This window comes from Triturus cristatus, chromosome 5_1 (genome assembly GCF_964204655.1).
Source record: "Triturus cristatus chromosome 5_1, aTriCri1.1, whole genome shotgun sequence".
In the NCBI taxonomy this organism is placed as follows: domain Eukaryota; kingdom Metazoa; phylum Chordata; class Amphibia; order Caudata; family Salamandridae; genus Triturus; species Triturus cristatus.
This window is the reverse complement of record NC_140587.1, coordinates 294,659,221-294,682,392: the sequence shown is the minus strand read 5'-3', so window position 1 is coordinate 294,682,392 and position 23,172 is coordinate 294,659,221. Positions and strand designations below refer to the sequence as shown.

Here is a 23,172-nt window from a genome sequence, read left to right as displayed (position 1 = left end):
CTGAGGGGGAAGGACCAATGTTTCATTCATAAAACGCCTAGGCGATGCCGTGGTGGTTTCCATAGCAAAGGGCTGTGGTGTATCATTGAAAAAGATGTGTCTGGCTCCCCTGTCATGCCTGCTGTGCACTTGTCGTGCTTGGACACTGGTGTCTTTATGTGAGGGACACAGCTCATCAGATTGTCTGCTTGGTCTGTGGTTTGTGTTTGGTCAATAGAGTCCTATGCGGGTTGTGTTGACCTAACCAGGCACAATAAGCCATAGACACATAGGCCCCTGGAGCCTTCACAGGGCGGCTGGTTACCAGGGCGTGAAGGCGGTGGCAGGAGCTGTCGAATCAGCGCTTCCACATTTTCTAACTTCTGGTTCAGCTGAGATATTTCGGATTTTTGTTCCTGTTGACTTCTCATCAGCTTTGTCATCATTATGAAGCTGTCTTGCTGAGCGATGGTTTCTCTGTGAAAACAAACGACAGAATATTTCATATCAAACGAGATGCAGAACAAGAAATAAAGCCATGTGTGCACTTGGCACCGCCAAGCTCCTGTTGAAGTTATTTTTAAAAGCAATTTCAGGTTTCAAATTCCAGTGGTAAAATCAATGAATGCCACAGTGATAACAGATCGTGATACAGATAATGGCAGTGCTTTCTAGCCCAAACAGTGCCGTTTTTACAGGATTATTGCTTTTGACTCAACAGACTATTCTGCCTCAGTGTATAAAAAGTCTGCCGAGACACAACCCACACACAGCACAACACAGCACCAAAATAGCTGCACGGTGGCGTTCTCACACTGCATAAGCACAATCCCTTCAGCCTGCTTCATCAGAAAAGCGTCAACAGTGCCAGGTCTGGATGCCTCCTTCGTGCAAAGCTGTGACATTAAACGGTTATAACTCCAATGTGCTTCTTTTTATCCTGGCCCTTTAATGGGTTTTAACATACTGATATGGTTATCATGGCAATGTTTCCGTTTCTGATCTTACAAGCTTTTCTGGTAGAAAACTAGTCAAGATCTCATGCCAGTTTTGTTATATATAAGAATTTAAAAACCTCCTATTGTGTAAATGATGATCTATAAACTGTGGCGTAAAATGTGGTTGAGCCAGGGTTGGTCAGGCTAGTGCAGGCTCATGTGGCCTGAAGTAAATGACCTATGTTGTCCCTTACTGAAGTATTGTATATTTTTGTCGGACCTGCATCCATCTTGTGAATTGGTGTGCACCTTGGAACTTGGTAGGAACAAAGCCAAATTGTAAACTGATTGACAAAGTCAGTGCTGTGAATTTCGTGCCCTAAGTGCGCCGGGTATGCTAAGAAGTGGGTCCCGGGCTCACTGTGCCACTGGATTCAAGCTAGCCTGGCTGATGAGGGGTAATGCCCCGAAACCAGTCTCAGGATGCTTGTTTCCGGTCACCATGTCTTTGACTGCTTCTTCAATAAAGCAGTTTTTTTCTCAATAGGAAAATGGGATGCATATTTTAAGAGCAGGCAGTGGTCCTTGGGACCACTGCCTGCTCTTAAAAAACATTTTCGCTGCTAATCACAAAGTGGAAGAGGTTCCCTGGAGATCCCTTCCCGTTTCCAACTGGGTCACTACCAATTTGAAATTGGTGGTAAATGCAATTGTTTTGCAACTGCATTTGAAAAACAATCTTGCATCTCCCTGCGACTCGCTATTAAGAAGGACGCCCTTTGCACGCCTTTTCCTAATAGCGACTCGCAAAGCTATTTTCCGAGTCGGTATCAGGTTATCACCTTGCAAAATAGGTGTGGAACATGCTACAACTCTTAGCGGTTGCAAACGGGCCAATTTCCCATTTGCGTCCTCTAAAACAACCATTTGATTTTGAGAGACTCTAATTGCGATTTTGCGACTCACAATTAGAGACTCGCAAAATCAAATGTACTAATGTGTCTGGAACACATTTAGCGATTTCCAGATGGGTCACAAACGAACCTGCGCCACAAGGCACTTTGAAAAATGCAGTTTTATGCATTTTTCAAAGTATGCACATCAACTTCAAATTGATGTTAATTAGTGTTTCCTAAATGCACAGTTCGCATTTAGGAAAGGCTTCTTGCATGTGCATTAGGGAATCACAAACTGTGATTCCCTATTTGCATTCGCTATTTATGTAATCACAAGAAATTGCGACTTCAAAAACTTTCATGCATAGCAAAAGGCCATTTTGCGATCGCGAACGGCCGATTTTTGCGAATCGCACTGTTTGCGATCCCAAAATTGCTTGATGCATGTGCCCCTAAGTTATGAAATGACTTTTCCCTGCATGCCCTGAATCGGAAAGGAAGAGGAACTTTGTTTTATTTATTTTTTAAATTAGTAAACAAATTTAGCTAGTGTTGACCCACTCCAATGAGCAGCAGAGAGCTTTACAATGAATTAACAGAAAATATAATGAAGACAATAGCGAGTCGTACTACCTATACTGTAACAAAGTGACAACCCTTCACAATTAGTGTAGTTTACCAAGGGAGGTAGTAGAGTTTAGGCTAATGAGAGTTAATGAAGAGAACACACACTCTTCCCATAGGACTTAAAAAATAGGTCTTCAGATTGCTTCTGAATGAAAGCAGGGATTAATTTGACCTGTAATCTTCAAGTAGAGAGTTCCAGAATCTAGGTAACCATTGGAAAAGGCCCTTTCTAAGGTGTTTTCCCTCATCTTTTTGCTGTTCTCCTTCCCAGTTTTCTGTTGCTCTGGATGCTAGCCTTAGGACTTGGGGGCATTTGGCACTGCTGTACAGTGTCAAAGCACTGTGCTTATCATATACATACTGTGGAGCAGTGTATACTTGATTTGTTGATTCGAGTTAGCTCTGAGTCCCTTGACTCGGGGTAAGACCTATACCAGGGGCATGTATCTCAAATGTGCCTCCGTGCACCTGCCGTACTGGTTGTGCCATCCATGGAGCTAGCTCATCGATTTAGCCACAGGTTACTGTTACTCGATTTGGCATTTACAAAGTTGTGTGCCAAGGTTTTGCAGGTCTCATGCTATATCAGAGTTCTCCCTGATGATGGGGTGCAGTGTGTGGAAGAGGCTGGGCAGGTGTGCGTATGTATTACCTGCATAAGTCATGAATGACACTGGGTAGTGGTACGATGGGGTCTGCTTCTCGTCCTGGATTAGCATGAGGGGATGTAGAGAAAGGCAGTCTAGCATCATCTCCCACAGGCAGAGTAGCAACAGTATGATGTTTGGTATTGATGAGTTCGTAATGGCGTATCCTCTCCGGTAGTGGGAGTGGGTGTGACATTACAGTGATGGAAATGTCACTTTGAGAAAGTGGGCATTTTAATGTGCATGGCTCTGTGTGCCTGGAGGCTTGTCTCCTAATTCACAACTGGGTGTTAGGGGACAGCCACATCTGTACATTACTGAGATAGGACCATAAAATAGGGGATCACGGGGAAATGCGGACCTCTGACTCTGAGGGGCATTTCTGGGATAGTTATGTTGGGGTGGAATTGGGGCCTGCATTCCCCGAGGAGGAGTCTTGGCCTCACTAAAGATTGTGATCAAACCTCTCGGGGTAGGATGGCAGGTAGGACAAAATTAAGAGAGGGCCTGTGGATTTCAAAAATGGCCTTTAGAATTGATTGTATCTGCAAAGGCCATGGAAGGTATAACTACTGGGGCTTCGGCCTCCGGAAGAAGAGACACGTTTGCATTTAGAACCATACTACGCTGATTCGATACTGGGACATTGACATGAGTAATCATTAAGGCAGGAGGGACTGCAACTGGACCATACACAGACTTGTGGTGGCTTGGAGCTTGTCATGCTCCAAGAAGGAGACGATCTTGCATGGATTTTGCATGGATGTTGCTGGCCTACAATTAGTGGCAACTGTCATGGCCTGGGTCTCTAAGTACTTTCTGAGGGCTAGTGAGCTGGCCTCCTGTCCATGAGATCCCAGGGACACAAAGGACCTCACTGACTCCAAAACATTGTAAGGACTGCACTGGGTGCGGCGTAGACGAGTGGAAGTGAGTGTGGTTGGGACAAGGACTGTCCTGACATACACCATAATCTTACTGTGCAAGAGGAGTGTGTGCGCAAAGATCAGCAGCCATGTGATGTGGAGAGACATGAGGAGTTAAAGGAGTGCAGGGTCCGAGGGGCCTGTGCTCGCTTGTGCTCTGGAGTGTGTGGTGTTCGAGGGGTACTGGGGCAAAACTGAGCCTGGAGCTGAGGCTGTCCAGATCGGGAGGATGACAGTGCCTGACATTGCGGCCTCTGTTCAAGTCTGTTGGCTTCCTCTCCCTGGACTCATGCCACAGGGTACTTTGTTTTGGAAAACATTGTGACGAGACCCAAGTGGTTTCATGTGTCTTGTGGGCACCTGCAGCTGAATGCCGGGGGTCTACGTCAGGTCACACCTTCGCCTAAGGGGAAGACATTGCTTCAGATGGGGAGTGCACCTGCTTCCTGGGTCACAACCTTTGGAAATGAAATGAAATACCAGTATTTGTAAAGCGCACAGCTACCTCCGAAGTGGTGTCCCGGCCCTGGGGGCCCTCGGGAAGATTAAGCAAGCTATTGCCCAGAGTCACATGGTGCTGGGCTAACCTCCCTCCGGCACCGGGGCTCGAACCGTGAACCCCGTAGTCCGGAGTCAGGCACCCTGGCCGCTGCGCCACACCTCTTTTGTCTACAGGGGATAGCGATCCCACCCTCGCGCAGGTGCCATTAGGCACTTGCAGGTTTAATCCAGATGGACGAAACCAAGTAACAGTTTCTTTCTGTGTTAGGTGGTTCCGACTGTCTGGTCAAAATGGTACCAGAAGGGGCAACATGTTTTGCTGGCCGATATAGTTGCAAGACTGAGGGGCTGAGCCACGAGGCATAGTTAGAGACTAGTGACTTCCTGCAATGGACACGAGGTGAGCAGCGGTTACGAGGTCTCTACGGACTGGATGTGGAGACTTGCTGCACGAAAACCAATAGAACAGGAAGCCAAACATGGCCATATATTGTGCTGCACCCAGACAGACTAAATTGAAGAATGAATAGAGTCTGCTGACTCAAATCGTGATCTAGAGTCCTGATGATGTCTGCTTGGACGAAACGTGTTGGCTGGGCTGAACTAACTACTTGTGATGAATAATATTGATAGAATAAATATTCGGAATGAAATGAAACGCAAGAGTCCCATGTGATTATTTGAATGGAATAAGTTATGGAATACAAATTACTACTCTTGGAATCTTGGAAAGAAAAATTATTGATTGATTGGGACATGCTCCTTTTCTTCGAAAGCAGTACTGAACAAGCGAAAACCTGGTTAAGTGCTTATTTTTCCTTACGTTTGCGAGCTCCTGCATCAGGTGAGATTTGTTGCTTGTGCTTCTTCCTTCCTTCTCCTCTGAATAACAATTTGTCTTTAAACTAGGTGATTCCGCTGAAAGCAAAGTGCTTTATAGATTGAGCATCTTATCTTAAAAAGGATTCTGTATTCCAGGGGGAATCAGTGGAGATGTCAGACAGATAGTGGGTCCTATATTAAGATTTCTTTGCCCCTCTGATGACATCAGGTTATTCATCATTGCGCACTGGTTCCATGCAATGTGCTGCTCCAAAGCTAATGATCGTACGTCTTCAGTATCGGAGGAGGATGGAAGGTGCGCAGGATCTGGGCACTGCATGGAAAGAAGCCTCACTTCTTAGACGGGTGCATTTTGTGAAACAACAAGTAGAGTCTGCGGGTCTAAACCAATCACTCAAAAGAAAAGAAGCGACAAGTCAACACGTTCAAAAATGAAAGAAGTCCTCACAAAGAGTGCCAAGTCCCATCACCCACCGAAGTGGCATGCTTCATCATCTGGGACCTCCCATAACTACACCTGGTGTAGTTATAGAGCTACTACTCCTTCGATTACTGTAACAAGGAGGAGCTCAGGGATGTTTTGATTCCTGTAGTTGGGAGGATGGATTATCTCAGACTGAAAAAAGCTGTCATAAGTGTGGTGAATCTAGATGCAGTGTGTGGAATAGAAAAGTGGTTTAAAATTGATCATCATTGGAAAATAAATTTTATTCTGTATCCAATGACACCAAACTAAAAACAGCAGAAATTGTGAGGGGAACGCGTCCACAAACGTTATAGGGCCGCGCCCTCGTGGGTCAACATGTTTCAGCCAACCTGTGTCTACCCAATGACTGTGGCTTTCATCAGGACCAAAAGGTAACACTACTGCAAAAAATGTGAGTAAGTGATAAGTGAGATAAAAGGAACAATACAACCTACCAAAGTACCTACTTATCTGTGGATATGTGGCACCGTAGTGTTGTAACTTAATCACCTGGAGGCAAAACAAAATAATAATACATGAATGTGCTGAACATATCTACTACGTTTTCTTTGACCTAATACAAATGTCTCATACATAAACATTTGTCAAGCGTACAGACTGCATTGTCTTCTTACCCGCAAAAAGTCAGGGATGCACCTACACTCCTGGTTACAACTCAGGGCGTGAGGCAACGCTCTAGAAGACAAGAAGAGGGGGAGAAAGAACTAGCTAATGCCATAAACAGCAGAAGACGGTATATTCAACTGTGTAAGCAAAAAGCTGTGTGACTATGAAAACAAAAAAACCAATGTACAGACAAAGGTATGTTGACTGACTACAAAATAGATCAAACCATGCTACTACTGTACTGGAAAACAGATTGACAGATTAACCAAGATCTTTAGCAAGCATGTCCATAACATAAAAGCTCATGAAGTTACTGACATCAAAGGAATGTCGAAGCATGCATCTGAGTACAATCAAAAATGACTCTAAGCCCAGTCTCTAGGATAGAGTTTAGTAAAGAGACCAAGCGGTTGTGTACCGATGTCCAGAGAGCAGGCTTACCTGTCCGTCGTTACCCCGGACCTTCTTCCTGGTTGTACCGAGCGTAACCGGAGCCTCGTAAGCCTGCTCTTCATCTGTATTACGCTCCGGACATCGAACCAATCATCGTGCAGAGGCGCGATGACGCAACACGTACCCTGAACGTGCGTGTAAAACGCAAAGGATGTTGGGGAATGTGGTTTTAGCAATGATATAGCGCGCTCGTAGCCTGAGTTACGTGATAACTAGAACAAAAGTATCTCTAGAGAATAAAATCACGGTCCCATATGTCCCCGTTATTGGAAACAACACCCTGATCTCCAATTTTGTATCACATGAAATTAAATGATTATTAGGGGGAACAAGACATTGCCAGGTTAAATGAGGGTGCACATGCGTTCGAAATAGACGCGTCTGAAATGTGGCAATTCAGAGGAGAACGAGGTTCTGCAAGCACTCTGAGTTTGGTTACAGTGGACGTATAACCTCCTGTGTATATCTAATCGTGGAGTCATGTTACGGACACGTATCTATAGGAATGTCCAAGGAATTGACTCGTTTAGCCCTGTCGTATCGCTTCTGAGTGTAAAAACCCAGCGTTGCTCCTTTCTGAACAGGAAAGTGGACACATCCACAGGGTGTTAATCTTAGTGATCGCTCTGTTTTTTGGGCGCGTGTGTACTAGTGTGACTTTGCAACTCTAGAGACCTTTCACCTGTGGCTCAATGAACAGAATTCCTTCCTCAATTTCACCATGGAAGCGAGCAAACTGAGTTTACCATTCCTAGACCTTCTCATCTTTCCAACTGCCAACGGACTAGGAAGTGAGCTGTATACCAAACCTATGGCAAGGAATTCTCTCCTGTCATACGAAAGTTTCCACCCTAAATCACTCAGGTCCGGCTTACCATTTGGGCAATTTCTCCGTTTGAGACGTAACTGCACTGACACAGACAAGTTCAGAGAGCATGCTGACGTTCTCTCGAAGAATTTAAGGGCCAGGCAGTACCCTTCGAAATTGATCAAACAATCATACAAGCGGGCTAGCAACAATGATCGTGATGCCTTATTAGAACCATCTGTACCCAAGGCTCCGCTGGACAGATTGACATGTGTCCAGACGTTCAGCACTCACTCTAACCAACTACAGAAAATCATACGGAAAAACTGGCGCATTTTAAATGTGGGACAGGCACATCTTAGCCCTCCGCTTTTTTCGTTCAAGAGAAGTGCGAATCTGCGAGACACACTAGTACACACGCGCCCAAAAAACAGAGCGATCACTAAGATTAACACCCTGTGGAATTTGCCACCTGTTCAAGGGCATCATGCATGTGGCAATTGTGCAGTATGCCCCAACACCAGACATACTACAGAAGTAGACATAGGGACAGACAAACCCTGGAGGCAGATCAAACATACCAACTGCAACAGTGGGAGGGTAATCTATTTGATCACTTGTCCATGCGATTTGAGGTACGTGGGTATGACCACTAGAAAGGTCAAACTCAGGATAATGGAACACAAAAGTACCATTAGATGTCAAAGGCAGGCAACCCGCATGACCAGACACTTTGTGGAATTCAAACATAGTCCTGACGACATTAGGTGGACGATTATAGAACAACCCTTCATTCCGTCCCATATAACTGATGTGTCCACTTTCCTGTTCAGAAAGGAGCAACGCTGGGTTTTTACACTCAGAAGCGATACGACAGGGCTAAACGAGTCAATTCCTTGGACTTCGTTATAACACTACAGGGTCCAAGCCTATTCTGCTGACATTGGGGTCTTTCCTCCTTGGCTCCTGGCCTCGGTCAAGTTTCCCGATACAACATATTAGTGGAATAAACATAACATCTCAAGTTGTATCGATTGGTACTTTAGTCATGGAATAGAAGTCTGGGATATTGTCACAACCCATTCCAACCCTTTTCATTGCGCCATTACTCTAATTGTACAACATCTTCACAGCTAGAGAGACACTCCTTTGCTTGACAGCCAGTGATTTACTCGGACATTCCTATAGATACGTGTCCGTAACATGACTCCACGATTAGATATACACAGGAGGTTATACGTCCACTGTAACCAAACTCAGAGTGCTTGCAGAACCTCGTTCTCCTCTGAATTGCCACATTTCAGACGCGTCTATTTCGAACGCATGTGCACCCTCATTTAACCTGGCAATGTCTTGTTCCCCCTAATAATCATTTAATTTCATGTGATACAAAATTGGAGATCAGGGTGTTGTTTCCAATAACGGGGACATATGGGACCGTGATTTTATTCTCTAGAGATACTTTTGTTCTAGTTATCACGTAACTCAGGCTACGAGCGCGCTATATCATTGCTAAAACCACATTCCCCAACATCCTTTGCGTTTTACACGCACGTTCAGGGTACGTGTTGCGTCATCGCGCCTCTGCACGATGATTGGTTCGATGTCCGGAGCGTAATACAGATGAAGAGCAGGCTTACGAGGCTCCGGTTACGCTCGGTACAACCAGGAAGAAGGTCCGGGGTAACGACGGACAGGTAAGCCTGCTCTCTGGACATCGGTACACAACCGCTTGGTCTCTTTACTAAACTCTATCCTAGAGACTGGGCTTAGAGTCATTTTTGATTGTACTCAGATGCATGCTTCGACATTCCTTTGATGTCAGTAACTTCATGAGCTTTTATGTTATGGACATGCTTGCTAAAGATCTTGGTTAATCTGTCAATCTGTTTTCCAGTACAGTAGTAGCATGGTTTGATCTATTTTGTAGTCAGTCAACATACCTTTGTCTGTACATTGGTTTTTTTATTTTCATAGTCACACAGCTTTTTGCTTACACAGTTGAATATACCGTCTTCTGCTGTTTATGGCATTAGCTAGTTCTTTCTCCCCCTCTTCTTGTCTTCTAGAGCGTTGCCTCACGCCCTGAGTTGTAACCAGGAGTGTAGGTGCATCCCTGACTTTTTGCGGGTAAGAAGACAATGCAGTCTGTACGCTTGACAAATGTTTATGTATGAGACATTTGTATTAGGTCAAAGAAAACGTAGTAGATATGTTCAGCACATTCATGTATTATTATTTTGTTTTGCCTCCAGGTGATTAAGTTACAACACTACGGTGCCACATATCCACAGATAAGTAGGTACTTTGGTAGGTTGTATTGTTCCTTTTATCTCACTTATCACTTACTCACATTTTTTGCAGTAGTGTTACCTTTTGGTCCTGATGAAAGCCACAGGCATTGGGTAGACACAGGTTGGCTGAAACATGTTGACCCACGAGGGCGCGGCCCTATAACGTTTGTGGACGCGTTCCCCTCACAATTTCTGCTGTTTTTAGTTTGGTGTCATTGGATACAGAATAAAATTTATTTTCCAATGATGATCAATTTTAAACCACTTTTCTATTCCACACACTGCATCTAGATTCACCACACTTATGACAGCTTTTTTCAGTCTGAGATAATCCATCCTCCCAACTACAGGAATCAAAACATCCCTGAGCTCCTCCTTGTTACAGTAATCGAAGGAGTAGTAGCTCTATAACTACACCAGGTGTAGTTATGGGAGGTCCCAGATGATAAAGCATGCCACTTCGGTGGGTGATGGGACTTGGCACTCTTTGTGAGGACTTCTTTCATTTTTGAACGTGCTGACTTGTCGCTTCTTTTCTTTTGAGTGATTGGTTTAGACCCGCAGACTCTACTTGTTGTGTTGATTCAAGTGATTTGGGGATTTGTCTGCGCAGGTCTTTAAAAATTCCCTCAGACCCTATGACCAGTTGTTTTGTATTGGCATTTTGTGAAACACCTGAGTAAAGACAAAGACTAACTTTCCGATGAGCCCACAGGACTTTCACATGAGCTGTCGAAGGTGGCGACCATCTTGAAGCACAGAGTATAAATTCCTCGTGTTTCACAGCATTCTTGATAGGCAGTTGTGACACGTACTTGTAGCAGCCAGGCTTGTTGTTGGAATCCTATTATCTGTTCTTCTGTGACATTGACCAGACATCTGCAAACTAGAGGAGTATCTTGCAAGAATGAACATGATTTCTCATTTCACAATGAGTCATACAAAGGACTGTGAACTCAATAGGACCTGTTTGTTTCACAAGAGTCATCTAGGCTTATGAAGCCTAGTGCAGTGCTTACTCCACAAGGAATAATTTGTGTGGGCTATGATCTATTACAAACTCATATGAAAGTATATTACAACTGTAAGAAATGTGATTATTATTTGGGGTGGGTGATTACCCACCTCAAGGAATAATCAGGGTGAACCCTTAAAGTCCTTAATTAACCTGAGCTCAACCCCCAAGCAGTTTTGCTACATAGAAGACAGCCTTAACTTAGGGCACATGTCTTCATATTTTTTGCTCTGAGCCCTCCCTTCACAAGCAAAATATTTTGAAGTTGAGTCCATCCCTTCCTCCAAAACTTTACGGCAAGGATTGGGAGAGCTGAGAGGGCGGCTGAGCACAGGGGGTTGGGCTGTATGAGATACTATTATGGGTACTTATTCTATAGTTCATATCCTATATTAAATGTAAGAGTTGGACAAGTTACGTACCTTTGGTAATGCCTTATCTGGAAGAGACATGATCTAGCCGCAGATTCCTTATCTTTGAATTTCCCAGGCATCAGACTGGATCCGGAAGATTTTTCTCCGAGCAATAACCTTGTGTGCCAGTAGGTGGTGTCGTTCAGCTACGTGTGACGTCGTCTGCATCCTCTCCACCGTTGTGACGTCTGCGCCACCTATATAGGCACCACCTTGGTGCACTGACGTCACTTACTTTCACGACTTTCCACTCCAGAAGCACAAAGCCATGAAGTGTATAGACATTGGTGTGTTTTGAACTATGGCCCAGAAATTTAACAGCCCTGACCGTAAAAACCTGTCCGCATTGCGGGGAGGACGGGTGGGTTGATAAGGAATCTGTGAGTTCTCCAAAGCAGGTAATTCCTTGAAGGATCCCAGAGTCCAGATAGTCCTTTGTTGTTTGGGATTTTCTACAACAGAAGTATTGTTGTATGTTTTCCAGTTGACACCCTTCAATGGAAAGCAAGCACAAAACAATCCCTAATTTTGAAGGCAGGTTTTGTTGGTAAATAAGTTTATTGTAATCGTTAGGGTTATTTAGTTACCATATCAAAAATGTGTTGTATTTCATCTCAGAAGAAAGGCAGAGTTTCAAATTGTAATAGGGAACGGAAATACTGAGAGTTGGCAAATATATAATAATCAACACCAAGTTAAAACATCAGTGTTCAAACTGTAGTTACACTAAAGCTCAATTTTGCTTTTTGCACTTCAACTCTCCAGTAATGCAGATTAAGACCAGATGTGTGACAATATCTAATGTCTCTGTAGCACTTTTTCACCCAGTCCCCATTCTTTCTGCATACATCCACACCGCATCATGGATTTGGCAAATTGTAGAAAATAGCCTTGCCTCAGAAGCATTTGGATTTCCAGGTTTGTGCATTCTGACAATCAAGCCGCACAGCTGTTTGAAAGATGGCTCTGAGGAGGCTGGAGCATTTTTTGTTAGAACTGTGAGTAGACCTCACATAGTTGTGAGAGACCACTGCTTGTACAGTGGTACTGAAACATACATGCAGAATACATAGTTTCAGTTTCCTTGGAAAGTAGAACAGACATTGGCCACTTTGAGGATGTGCGTTGCTATGGTGATAGTCTCATGAATAGTGAAACGCGAAAGCACAAGGGGCCAAAATTGCAATGAGGACCATGTCATTTAGAGCTAGAAACCAGTCCTGGACATGGGGTGGGGTGTGATTTGTGAGTGAAGTGAGAGAATGAAGAACTCGGTGTTGCTAGAGCAAAGTATGAGCGAGAATGTCCAAACATATGTTTTAGGGCCTTAATGTCCATTGGGTCAGAAATGCTAAAGTTAAGTTGGATGTTGATGGCGAACTTCATTCTTGCTTTCTCTATGTGAAGCATGGAGCTCAGATGCTCCATATGCAAAGTGAACAGAAGTGGAGATACATTTGGCCCTTAGGGCATGCCACCGTTAAATGATTGTTCTGAGATCTAAAACTGTCAGATTTTCACATTGTGGTGCGATGAAGGATTGGAACCATGTCAGACTAGTGCGTCCATTCCCATTTTGTATGAGAGTAGGTTCAAGAAGTGTGTAATGGTCAATAGTACTGAGTGTTGCTGCTAAGTGAATAGTGGCAATTAGAGCAATACCCAAATGTTGGTATGTGGGCGAGGGTTGTGGATTTCAAGTTGTATGGAGGCAACATTTTCTAGACTTTTTCTAAAGAACAGTAATTTGGAAACTCATCTTAGATTTATAGAGGTTATTGAGGCCTGGCTTTTGTTTTTTCAACAGTGATCTGTCTAGCTTTTGGAGATGAAGGAAAAACGAATTCACTAATAGGGCGTTAATAATATTGAGAATTAAGGGAGCAATGTCCTGTGCACAGAATTTTAGCAGGATAATTTGATGAGGTTTCCAAGTCAAGTTCTTTAAATGTTTTTTTTTTTTTTTTTTTTTTTTTTTTTTTTTAAGTTTTGAAAAACCTTTATTGAGACATTACGATACACAGCAAAGAGCCAACAACCCATCGGGCCGGCCGCGAAAAACACATTTGGATGAATATCTGATCACACAGCCCTATGCCGTCAACCCGGAGGTACGGCGGCGTTACGGAGTGCTCGGGTATCGTGAGGTAAGGAAGAGCGTTGTTTGTCTCAGACTTAGCAAACAATCACGGCATAAGGCAGATTGCCAGGAGGTATACAGTGCAGGAACTTACCAACTCCCCCCCCCCCCCCCCCCGAACCGTCGATCAGCACTGCGTTTTCATGAAGTTCTTTAAATGTTGACCATTTAGGTACATTTCTTTGAGGGTTGGCTGGCGAGCTCGAAGTTGTAGATTTTCTTTTTATATCATTTAGCATTTTTGGTATCTTTCCAATAATAAGTTATCATTATTATTTTCTCTTGTGGTAGAGCTGTGCGTTCTTGCTACAGTTGTGGAATGTATGCAGTCTCTGCCTCTTTTAAAAGGTGTTCTCAGGCGTTTTGGGCCTTCCCTTATCTGTTTTATGTTTTTTAAGAGTTTGGCCTTAATAGGAAGTATCAGGTCTTTCTGAGTTTTTCTTTGCTTTTTCCACATATCAAGAGAGTTGGGTTTGAAGTTTTCTCCAAATGATTACACGTTTTCTACTTCCTCTTTTAAAGACATTCAAGGCTTAGTTGTGCCATGGAAGTGAAAAATGTTCTCTGCTAGTCTTGTAGGGCGAGTCTGTTGATTGAGTTTAGTACTGACTCGAGTGCAATCCTTTCTCAGGTCTTCTGTGGAGCTACAATTAGGAGATGATGTTGAAAGGGTTTTGAATTATTTGGAGAGTTGCTATATTATGATTTATTTCATACATTTTATGTGTACTGATAGAGTGTTATTATAGAATGTTAAGTGGTCCAACTAGTCGATTCTGATTAGAGCCTCAACCTTTTTAGGATTCAGGGTGGTATTATATGGTCTTGTATGTTGCCCGTGTTATGGATTTACATTGCTGTCAGTTCAGATGTCAAGTAGATTGCAGATTTCTTTTAATGTTAGCGAGTGGGGAATATCCCAGTGTATGTTGAAATCCCCTAGAAAGATGTTGGAATAGTGTGTATGCATGACAGTGGCCAGATGGCTGAAACATTTGAAGAATTTGGGCTCTTATCCCGGAGGGGCATAGATGCACGCGGAAGCAGTAAGTGATTCTGCTTTGGATTAATGTTATCAAGAGGAGTTCCAGTGAAAAGAATAATGGGGACTGCTATGCAAGGCATGTTTTTCCTGTAAATGATGTTTACAGATCAAAACTGAAATACATTCTATTCGGTCTGTCTTTCTGAATGAGGGCAAAGTTTTCTAAAACAAGGATATGGAATAAGGTTTAGGACTTTAGTGTGAATCAAGTTTCTGTGATGAATGGGAGGTCTTTTGAGTGAGCTGGGATGAGGTCTTGAGTTTCAGAATTGTGGACTTTAGTGGCTCTTTTTTTTAAAATGTGTTTATTGGCATTTTCAAAAGAAGATACACAAACACAAACAACATAACAAGCCAGTGTATAAGCAATGTATGTCCAGGAATGAAATCTGCACATTCTGTTCACTGCAAACGTTGTACAAAATGTGCCTTTATCACTAATACTAAGCAAGTGTACAGGACCACTTCAATGCGATGCCAATCAAGAAATAATCATATGAGGGACTTTTTTTTTTTACATATCTAGAGACTCGACTTATATCACATGCACTTCCATCAGGGTAGCTACATGGAGAGACAGGTGTAGCGATTTATGGTGGCCCATCGGGTGACCCTGTGTGAGTCAATGTGTCCCCGTCTGACCCCTGTCGCTCCCGGGCCCAAGTGATGAATGGTTCCCAAATGTCCCTATGTCTGGAAGTGGGGGGCATTAGTTCCCAAAATGTGGTGAGTTGGGAGTGACCATACGCGATGTCCCTGATCAACTCGTTAATGGAGGCACCCTCCTACTCCCCCCAGTGCACGGCTACCAGACCCTTTGCAAACAGGAGCATTAGGGCTTGTACTTTACGTGTCTTAGGTTGCGTATCCTTAACATAACTCAGGAAACCCAGCAGGGGAGTGGGAGACAGAGATGTACCAATGATCTGGTTAATCAGCGCGAAAATTGTGGACCAGAATGATGTTAGCCTTGGGCAGTCCCATGCCATATGTAAGAAGGAGGCGGGTTTGAGCCCGCAGCGCCAGCAGCTATGGTCATCCCTCAGTCCCATGCGATGTAGGAATACAGTCGTCCTGTAAAATCTGTGGAGGAATTTGAAGCGAATCAGGTGAAGCCTATAATTTGGGGACAATTCGGTGAGATGGCGGCAACAGTACGCCCACTGATCTTCAATAAGCGGAGCTGGAAGCTTCGCGTTCCATCCCTGTAATGCTCCGGGCTGCACCAGTGGGGCCGTGTTTTGCATATGTGTGTAAAGGCGTGTGACAAGTCTACGGGGTGAGGGTGAGTTTAACAGGTTCTCTAATGCGGACAGTGGTGGAGGGGATACCGGAAAACCGTCATGCAAGGAACGGCAGGCAGCGCGTAGCTTATGATATAACGAGAGTTCAGCAAAGGGCACTGTGTGACCCTCGTCTGCATTCGGGGGGGATCTAAATGTGTTCTCCGGGTATAGATCTGCACACGTGCGGAGGTTCATTTTTTGCGCCATTGTTTTACTAATACCGTCCCTTAAATTTGGTAACATAGGGTTATGTGCTAACGATATCGAAGGGGCATACAAAACGGGAGCACCCGCCCGCTTCCGCAGTTCATCCCACGCCCAGCGTAGGGTCTCCGAGGTGTCTATGCCGTCTCAAGGGTGGCAGTGTGGCTGGTACAGCGCCACGTGAATAGGGACAGGTGCAACTGTGTCGTCTCCACTGCCACGTGAGGCTGGAAGGGCGTCGGGTGAACCCAATGGTGAAGGAACTGAGCCTGAGCACACAAGGCATTTAATTGCATGTCGGGAGCACCCATACCACCTTGTGCCAACGGGAGTGTAAGCAGCTCCCATGATACTCTAGCCTGCCCACCTGCCCACACCAGAGAAACCAGCAGAGATCTAAGGGTCTTGAAAAAGGAGTGTGTGAGGGGGGATCGGGATATTAGCAAATAAATAAAGACATTTTGGTAATATAACCATTTTTGCTAGGGTTATTTTCCCTGCTAGAGACAGCGGGAGTTTAGCCCATAGTTGTACCTTCTCCTCCAACCAGGCAATAGCACGTCCGTAGTTTAAGGTCCATACCTCCTGCAGGCTACAGCTGATCCAGATGCCCAAATATTTGACCGTATCGGCCTCCCATCTCAAGGGGAACTCAGAGGTCACTGGGGCTGTTATCCATTAATGGCAACATGACGGACTTAGCCCAGTTGATTGCGACACCAGCCAACCCACCGAATCTAACAAATTCTTGCAAGAGGGGGGTCTAGATTTGCCACGGGGTCAGTGATATATAATGTGACATCGTCAGCATATAGCAAGATGAGGAGGCTTCTGGTACTAAATCCAATCCCCCTGGCCGTATGGTGCTGCCTGATGCGTGCAGCAAGGGGTTCCATCACAATCGTGAAAAGCAGGGGGGACAGGGGACATCCCTGCTGTGTGCCACATGAAATAGGGAAGGGTTCCGACAGGAGGCCGTTCACTTTGATCCGAGCAGTGGGTTTGGTGTATAACAATTGAATAAGATTGATAAAAAGTGGCCAAAACCCATGCAGGTTAAAATAGCAAATAAGTATGGCCATTCGAGCGTATTGAATGCTTTAGTAGCATCAAGAAAAACTGCAGCAGCCTGTATGTCTGGATGGAGGTAATGCGACACTGAAAAGACATTCCTGAGGTTATGGGAAGTAGACCGCCCAGGGATGAATCCCAATTGGTCGGGACGTGTGATAAGGGGAAGCAGGGGTTGCAATCTATTGGCTTTCAATTTGGCCAACATTTTAACATCTACATTTATTAATGACAACGGCCGATATGAATCAAGTTCGGTCTCAGGATTCCTGTGTTTTAACAGAGTAATTATAATTGCCTCACGCATAGTTGGCGGTAATATGGCAGTAAATCGGGCTTCCTCATATAGTGCCAACAAATGTGGCGCTAGTTCTTCCACGTAAGCCTTACAAAAGGCGGTGGTTAGGCCATCAGACCCAGGGGCCTTGTCTAGGGGTAAACTTCGTATGACCTGTGAGACATCCTCTACAGTAAACGGGAAGTCCATGTAGTCTCTGTACCGTTGACTAAACCAGATTAACTCCAAAGAGTCGAGGAAGGATTGCATTCCCTCTGGGCATGTCTCCTGGGTGGCAGTGTAGAGTCCAGAATAGAACGAAGAGAATTAGTCTAGGATACCCGCCTGCCCCTGGTAACCAACTCAGTGATGTAGGTGGTCGAATGAGGAGCACGAATAATACTAGCCAATGTTTTGCCTGGCCTATCGCCCTCTCCATACCTCCGCGCCTTGGCATATTTCCCGAGCAACTTGACCCCCAGCTGCACCTCCTCGTCGTAATCGATCAGTTTGGCCTTTAAGAGAGCCAGGGCATTGAGGTCATTGGAAGAATAGAACTGTGTTTCCAGTCCTCTGATTTGAGACTCAAGAGAGGCAAGTGTGCCCCGTATGGCTTTTAACACTCCCGCTTGGCGGGCAATACACTGACCTCCAATGACCACCTTAAATGCTTCCCAAAGGGTGGCTGCAGTGTCGACTGAACCGGAGTTGAGGGTGAAGTAGTCGGTGATATCTGTCCTTATTTCTTCCTTGAAAGCCTCGTCTAATAGGATATTTGGTGGGAGACGCCAAGAGAATATGCGTGGAGGGGACTCGGGAAGTGTCAATTTCAACAGACATGGGGCATGATCCGACAGGGATCTCGGCAGATGAATTACCTCAGTTGCCCAGATGGCCACATTGCGAGAAACCAACAAGTGCTTTCCCTGAGCTCAGGGTGTCTATAGCACCAGATATCAACCAGGTCTCCATCTGAGATTATAGCATTTAGAGCTGCACTTGCTGAAGGATGAAGGGTCCGGGCCGCCCTCCTCCTGTCCAGGTCATCATCCAATATAGCATTAAAATCCCCTCCCCCAGATAACGGCACTGCAACCGGTCACCCTGACTCTAGGCCAGATATCCTGGAAGAAGCTAGGGGAGTCCACATTTGGGCCGTATAGCGCGACTATCGCAACTGAAGTCCTACCCAATGTTCCCAATATGATAAGAAATCTTCCCTCGGGATTCCTGTGCAGGTCCTCCTCCCTCCAGTCCAAGCCCCGCCTAACCAACACCGCTACCCCTCGGGAATAATTGGAATATATGGAGGAGTATACGTGGCTCCACCTGTTATGTTTCAGCCATGGGGAAGGCACGGCATTGAGGTGGGTCTCCTGTAGTAAACATATGTCTATGTTGTGCCTCAATAGGTAAGCATGTACAAGTCTAGATTTCCTACAATCATTCAGCCCCCTAATGTTCCACGTGAGAAAATGCAGTGGCAGCGTGATGGCACATAGTGTAAAGTGTAAGTGAGCAACGAGGCACGGGCAGCATAGCGTAATCCTAGATCAATCGGTGCAGTCAACAAAGTAGCAGGCAGTTATACTGGCTACAAACACAAGAACAATCCCCGCCTCCAACCCTCCGCGCACTCCAACCCCCCCCAATCAGGTTGTAGAAAACCCCTCAACATCATAAGAAAACAGTCAGCAAAAGGGAAACCTCCCATAGGGGCGCAGAACCGCAAGCGTACTAACCTGACTAAACAGGGTGGCCGAGAAACTGCTTAACAGCTTAACCAACAGTACAAATGAGACAAACATAACATCCACATATCATATCATTGACCGGAGAGGCCTGTGCATAGAATATAATGCAGCTCGGCCCTATGCGGACCAACCCATCCCCTGTCCACCATAAGGTCTGTCGAGTCCACCCCAAGGGCCCACAGAATATGCGACTGGCTGCTTCCAGTGGGAAGGAGTACAAAATAAAACTAGGACACAACAATCAGTCCCCAACAGAGCTAGAACCCACATTGTTCCCTCCCCCGGCAATATAGAGCAAGGCATCTCGAACATAAACTTCAATTAGTGCAGCGGCCCATCAGTCGTTATCACTTAGCCTGGCCTCGGCCGCAGACCTGTTGCCCTGTTTGTTCCTCCCAGATATACTTGCACCTGGCACTGGGTACAACAATGCCTACTGACATGGGCTTCAGGTAATAGGGGAACAAAACACGATTAGGATAGGTGAACTGGTATTAGCTTTCCTTCCTGAGTGGAGACGCAGAAGTGTAGGAAAATCACTGGTTATTATAAACAGTATATAGCACAATTATTAAACACAAGTCTATCGAACCACATGGTGACAAGGAACCAAAGAAATATTATCTTCAGAGGGCAGATTTACACCAAGTCATTAACAAAAATCTTAAAGCACACTGAAGGAAAGTAACAGAGGGGAAATCCCCACAAAACTGGAACCTGATGGTGAAAGTGAAGAAGACAACAAAGGTGGACAAAGAGGGGAAAGGCTGACTGTGAAATATTTGTCAAGCAATAAAACTGACTGAACGTGCACGCCTGCTTCTAACATGGTCTCAGCCTCCAAAGACCTGAAAGAGGAAGCAAGCCTATTCTCCCTATCCTCGATAGCTCTACCAACGGCCATATTGGAGTGGTGGGAGAACACCTTATGACATCTTCTCATGGATGTCGACAAGTGCAGCTTAAGATGGCCTCATACTTGGGATACAGCACCTGTATATCCAGTTCTGTGTTTACCATGCCCCCGAAAGATAATGGCTGTTGAGCCAACCGCCACCTTAAGAGCTGCTGTTGGGTGGTGAGTTTAGCCGAACTGCTGAGATAACCCTTTGGGTGTGACATACAGGAAGTCTTTAAGGCCCTAGATGTCAAGAGTCATTAACCTAGGTCTCTGATCTGCTGCCGTAGCCATGACATGAGCACTGCTAGTCCCCTGGTTTGTCGTCAGTCACCCACAAAGGATTCAAAGTGGGCGACCACACGACAACAAAGAGAAGGGAAAAGGAGGGTTTGAGAGAGACTGGCAGAACACCTTCTGAATCTACTCCTACTGTGGTGTCTTTTGTTTTGTCTTGTGAGAGTCCTGCTCTAATCCTTTACACTTTGAGACACAAGCACCAATTATCAACTTCCTGTTCTCTCATGACTATTCTCTGGGTATTTGACACTGGGCTGGATTTGTCTTAAAACTTTCTTGGAGTCTCTTGTTCTCTCTCTCTTCACAGAGCCTTAACCAAACCAAGTCCTATGGTCTTCGCTGGTAACAGTTCTGAATATTGTTTCTGTTTAAGTGTACGAATCAAAATTGTTCGCAAGTTTGTGAATCACAAGATATCCTGTTTTCCTTCCAAGGCTGTTCCTGTTCCAAAGTCAACTTGCTCATTCCCGTAGAGTTCACTCCAGCTGATTCTACGTTGATTTCAATTACTTCCCTCCTGCACTTTTACTTCAAGCTCAGTACTCTTCCTGAAGGTATAGGATGCACGCAGTGCCCAAGGCACCAACCTGATTATTGGTTACATGGTCTCTTTTCTGGAGTTTCTGCTGCTGACGACGATCCTTGAATGCTGTCCCCTGATCTTGTACGGGTACTTTAGTTGGTATTTGACTTCCTGGCTGATGTGAAGGTCTTTTCCCAGCTGATAATTCTGCTCCTTGTGCTCTCACTCTGCAGGCAAGCAAAGAATCAAGCTTGACTGCGATTTTTAATGAAGCTACTTCCTAAGCATCCGTTGTACTTTCGCAGCGCACAAGATCTGTGGTACATTCGCGATCCTCAGAAGTAGACTCATGACCAAGATGTAAATACTTGAAGATGGACACTAAAGGATATGGGAAAGTGGTCAGGGCATACAATGCAGGTAACACGGAAAACTGCAACTGGGTGCTAATGCTGGGAAAACACTGTGGACCCTACAGCCGGACACAGGGTCAACAGGAGAGGAGAGGAGAGCTGTACACTATTGAAAAAACACTATGGCCACCGCGACCAGGCTGGGTGTGACGCCAGCTATAACACAGTGGCATAAGTCTGTGAATAATACAGTAGAAAAGGGTTTTACATACTAAACTCTCTAACAAATGCAATACACAGGAGTCTTACATTGTGAACTCTGACACATACAATAGGAATGTGTTTTATGTGGTGAACTCTCTTGTAAACAGAAGAGGGGCTTTACATGGGTACAAATTTGTGGATCAGGAAAGGTTATAGAGGTCAGTTTTTCATTTTTTACATTTGCAATTTTATATTTACTATTTAGTTGTGTGTGAATGAAAGTAGTTTTTATTTAAAAAAAGTGAAACTGCTGGTTTTACATTGATATATATTAATTGTCATTAGGTGCTTTGTGGAGTTCCAATTTTCTAATCAACACAACCAAATACAGTACGGATCGATACCCAGGGTTAACAGTGCCACTGCTTACCTGTCTCTGCCAACGAGGAGACATGGCCAACTTCTTGGGTTGAACCAGCTGGTGCCTGGTATGGGGACCACTTAAGCAGTTAGAAGCCCATTTTGCTTGTTTTGGGTCATGTGGAGTGCCTTTCTCCTGCATTTTGCAAGGTGTTTTGTGAGTTTGGTCCAAGAGCTGCACTGGGAACCTTTGGAAACAGTCCAGTTCACTGTACGTGGCCACACCTCAACAGGAACACTACTTGGACCGGCACCCACCTCCTTCCGATGCTAAGTCAGAAAAAGATTTAGCTTTTAGGGATCCTCGACATATTTACTTATTTTAGCCCATCATAAGCTTAACTCCGCAATCATAACCCAACGTAAAATGTTTTGGTTCCTTATCAACTGCTGTTTGAGACTAAGTATGAACACAGCTCTGTTTACTGAGTTAATACGCCTCCACATAGCTAGCTCCAATTTGATATGAGGTTGACTCCCTTTGGAGAATGGACCACTCAGTTATTCATTTATTTGTCTTCACTGACAAAGATGGAACACATAGTCAAGAAAGGTACTCTTTGAGTTGTACTGAACCCTAAAGATTTGTAATGATTAACCCTTTACGCATAGTGTCCATCATTACTTAGAAATAGTTCTGTACATTTTCATCAATTTCTCCATCCAGTCAGTCACTTTTGCATTTTTTTTCCTGGTTTCATTATCTTAATATATTTAAATGCTGTTTGATTTAATTGTAATAGGGCTACATCAGTGCAGTTCTCTACTAACTTATTTGAGTTAACATATTTTCTGAAGGGAGCTATTATCCTCCCCTGTTGTCAACATTATGAGATTTGGTAACTTCAGGGAAGCCAGTGCTCTAGTTTGTTCATATTTTATGTGAGTCAGATTTTGGCAGGAGTCCAGAGCTAACAAAAATACGCTCTGATACAATGAGGTTTCTGAGCAGGTACAATAAAGACACCTATTCACTCTTCAGGTTCAGGTATCTGCAGAAGCAGGATCATGTTCCAAAGCTCATCACAGCTTATCAGCTCCGTCCATCTACTGACACACTCAAGCTGTCATTGAAGTAACATTCCACGGACTAGAACATTACGATCACATAATACATTCTATACATTGAGCACTGCAAGATTAAGCATTCCCACACAGACCACACAGAATGCACACACAGCACACTGACACTAAAAGAGATTATTTCTTATTCACTGATGTAACCTACTATTCGTCCCTCAATTACTACTGCATAATAACATAT

General features: G+C 44.6%; 1 protein-coding gene across 1 annotated transcript in view; it reads right to left on the bottom strand.

The window, feature by feature from the left end:
- The window catches only part of LOC146830806 (uncharacterized), an 878,450-nt gene that overhangs the window by 127,933 nt on the left and 727,345 nt on the right, over positions 1 to 23,172 (bottom strand). The window contains exon 20 of the mRNA XM_085604967.1: positions 305 to 456. Coding sequence (XP_085461093.1) covers positions 305 to 456 — 152 coding nt within the window. The remainder of the gene's footprint in view (positions 1 to 304; positions 457 to 23,172) is intronic.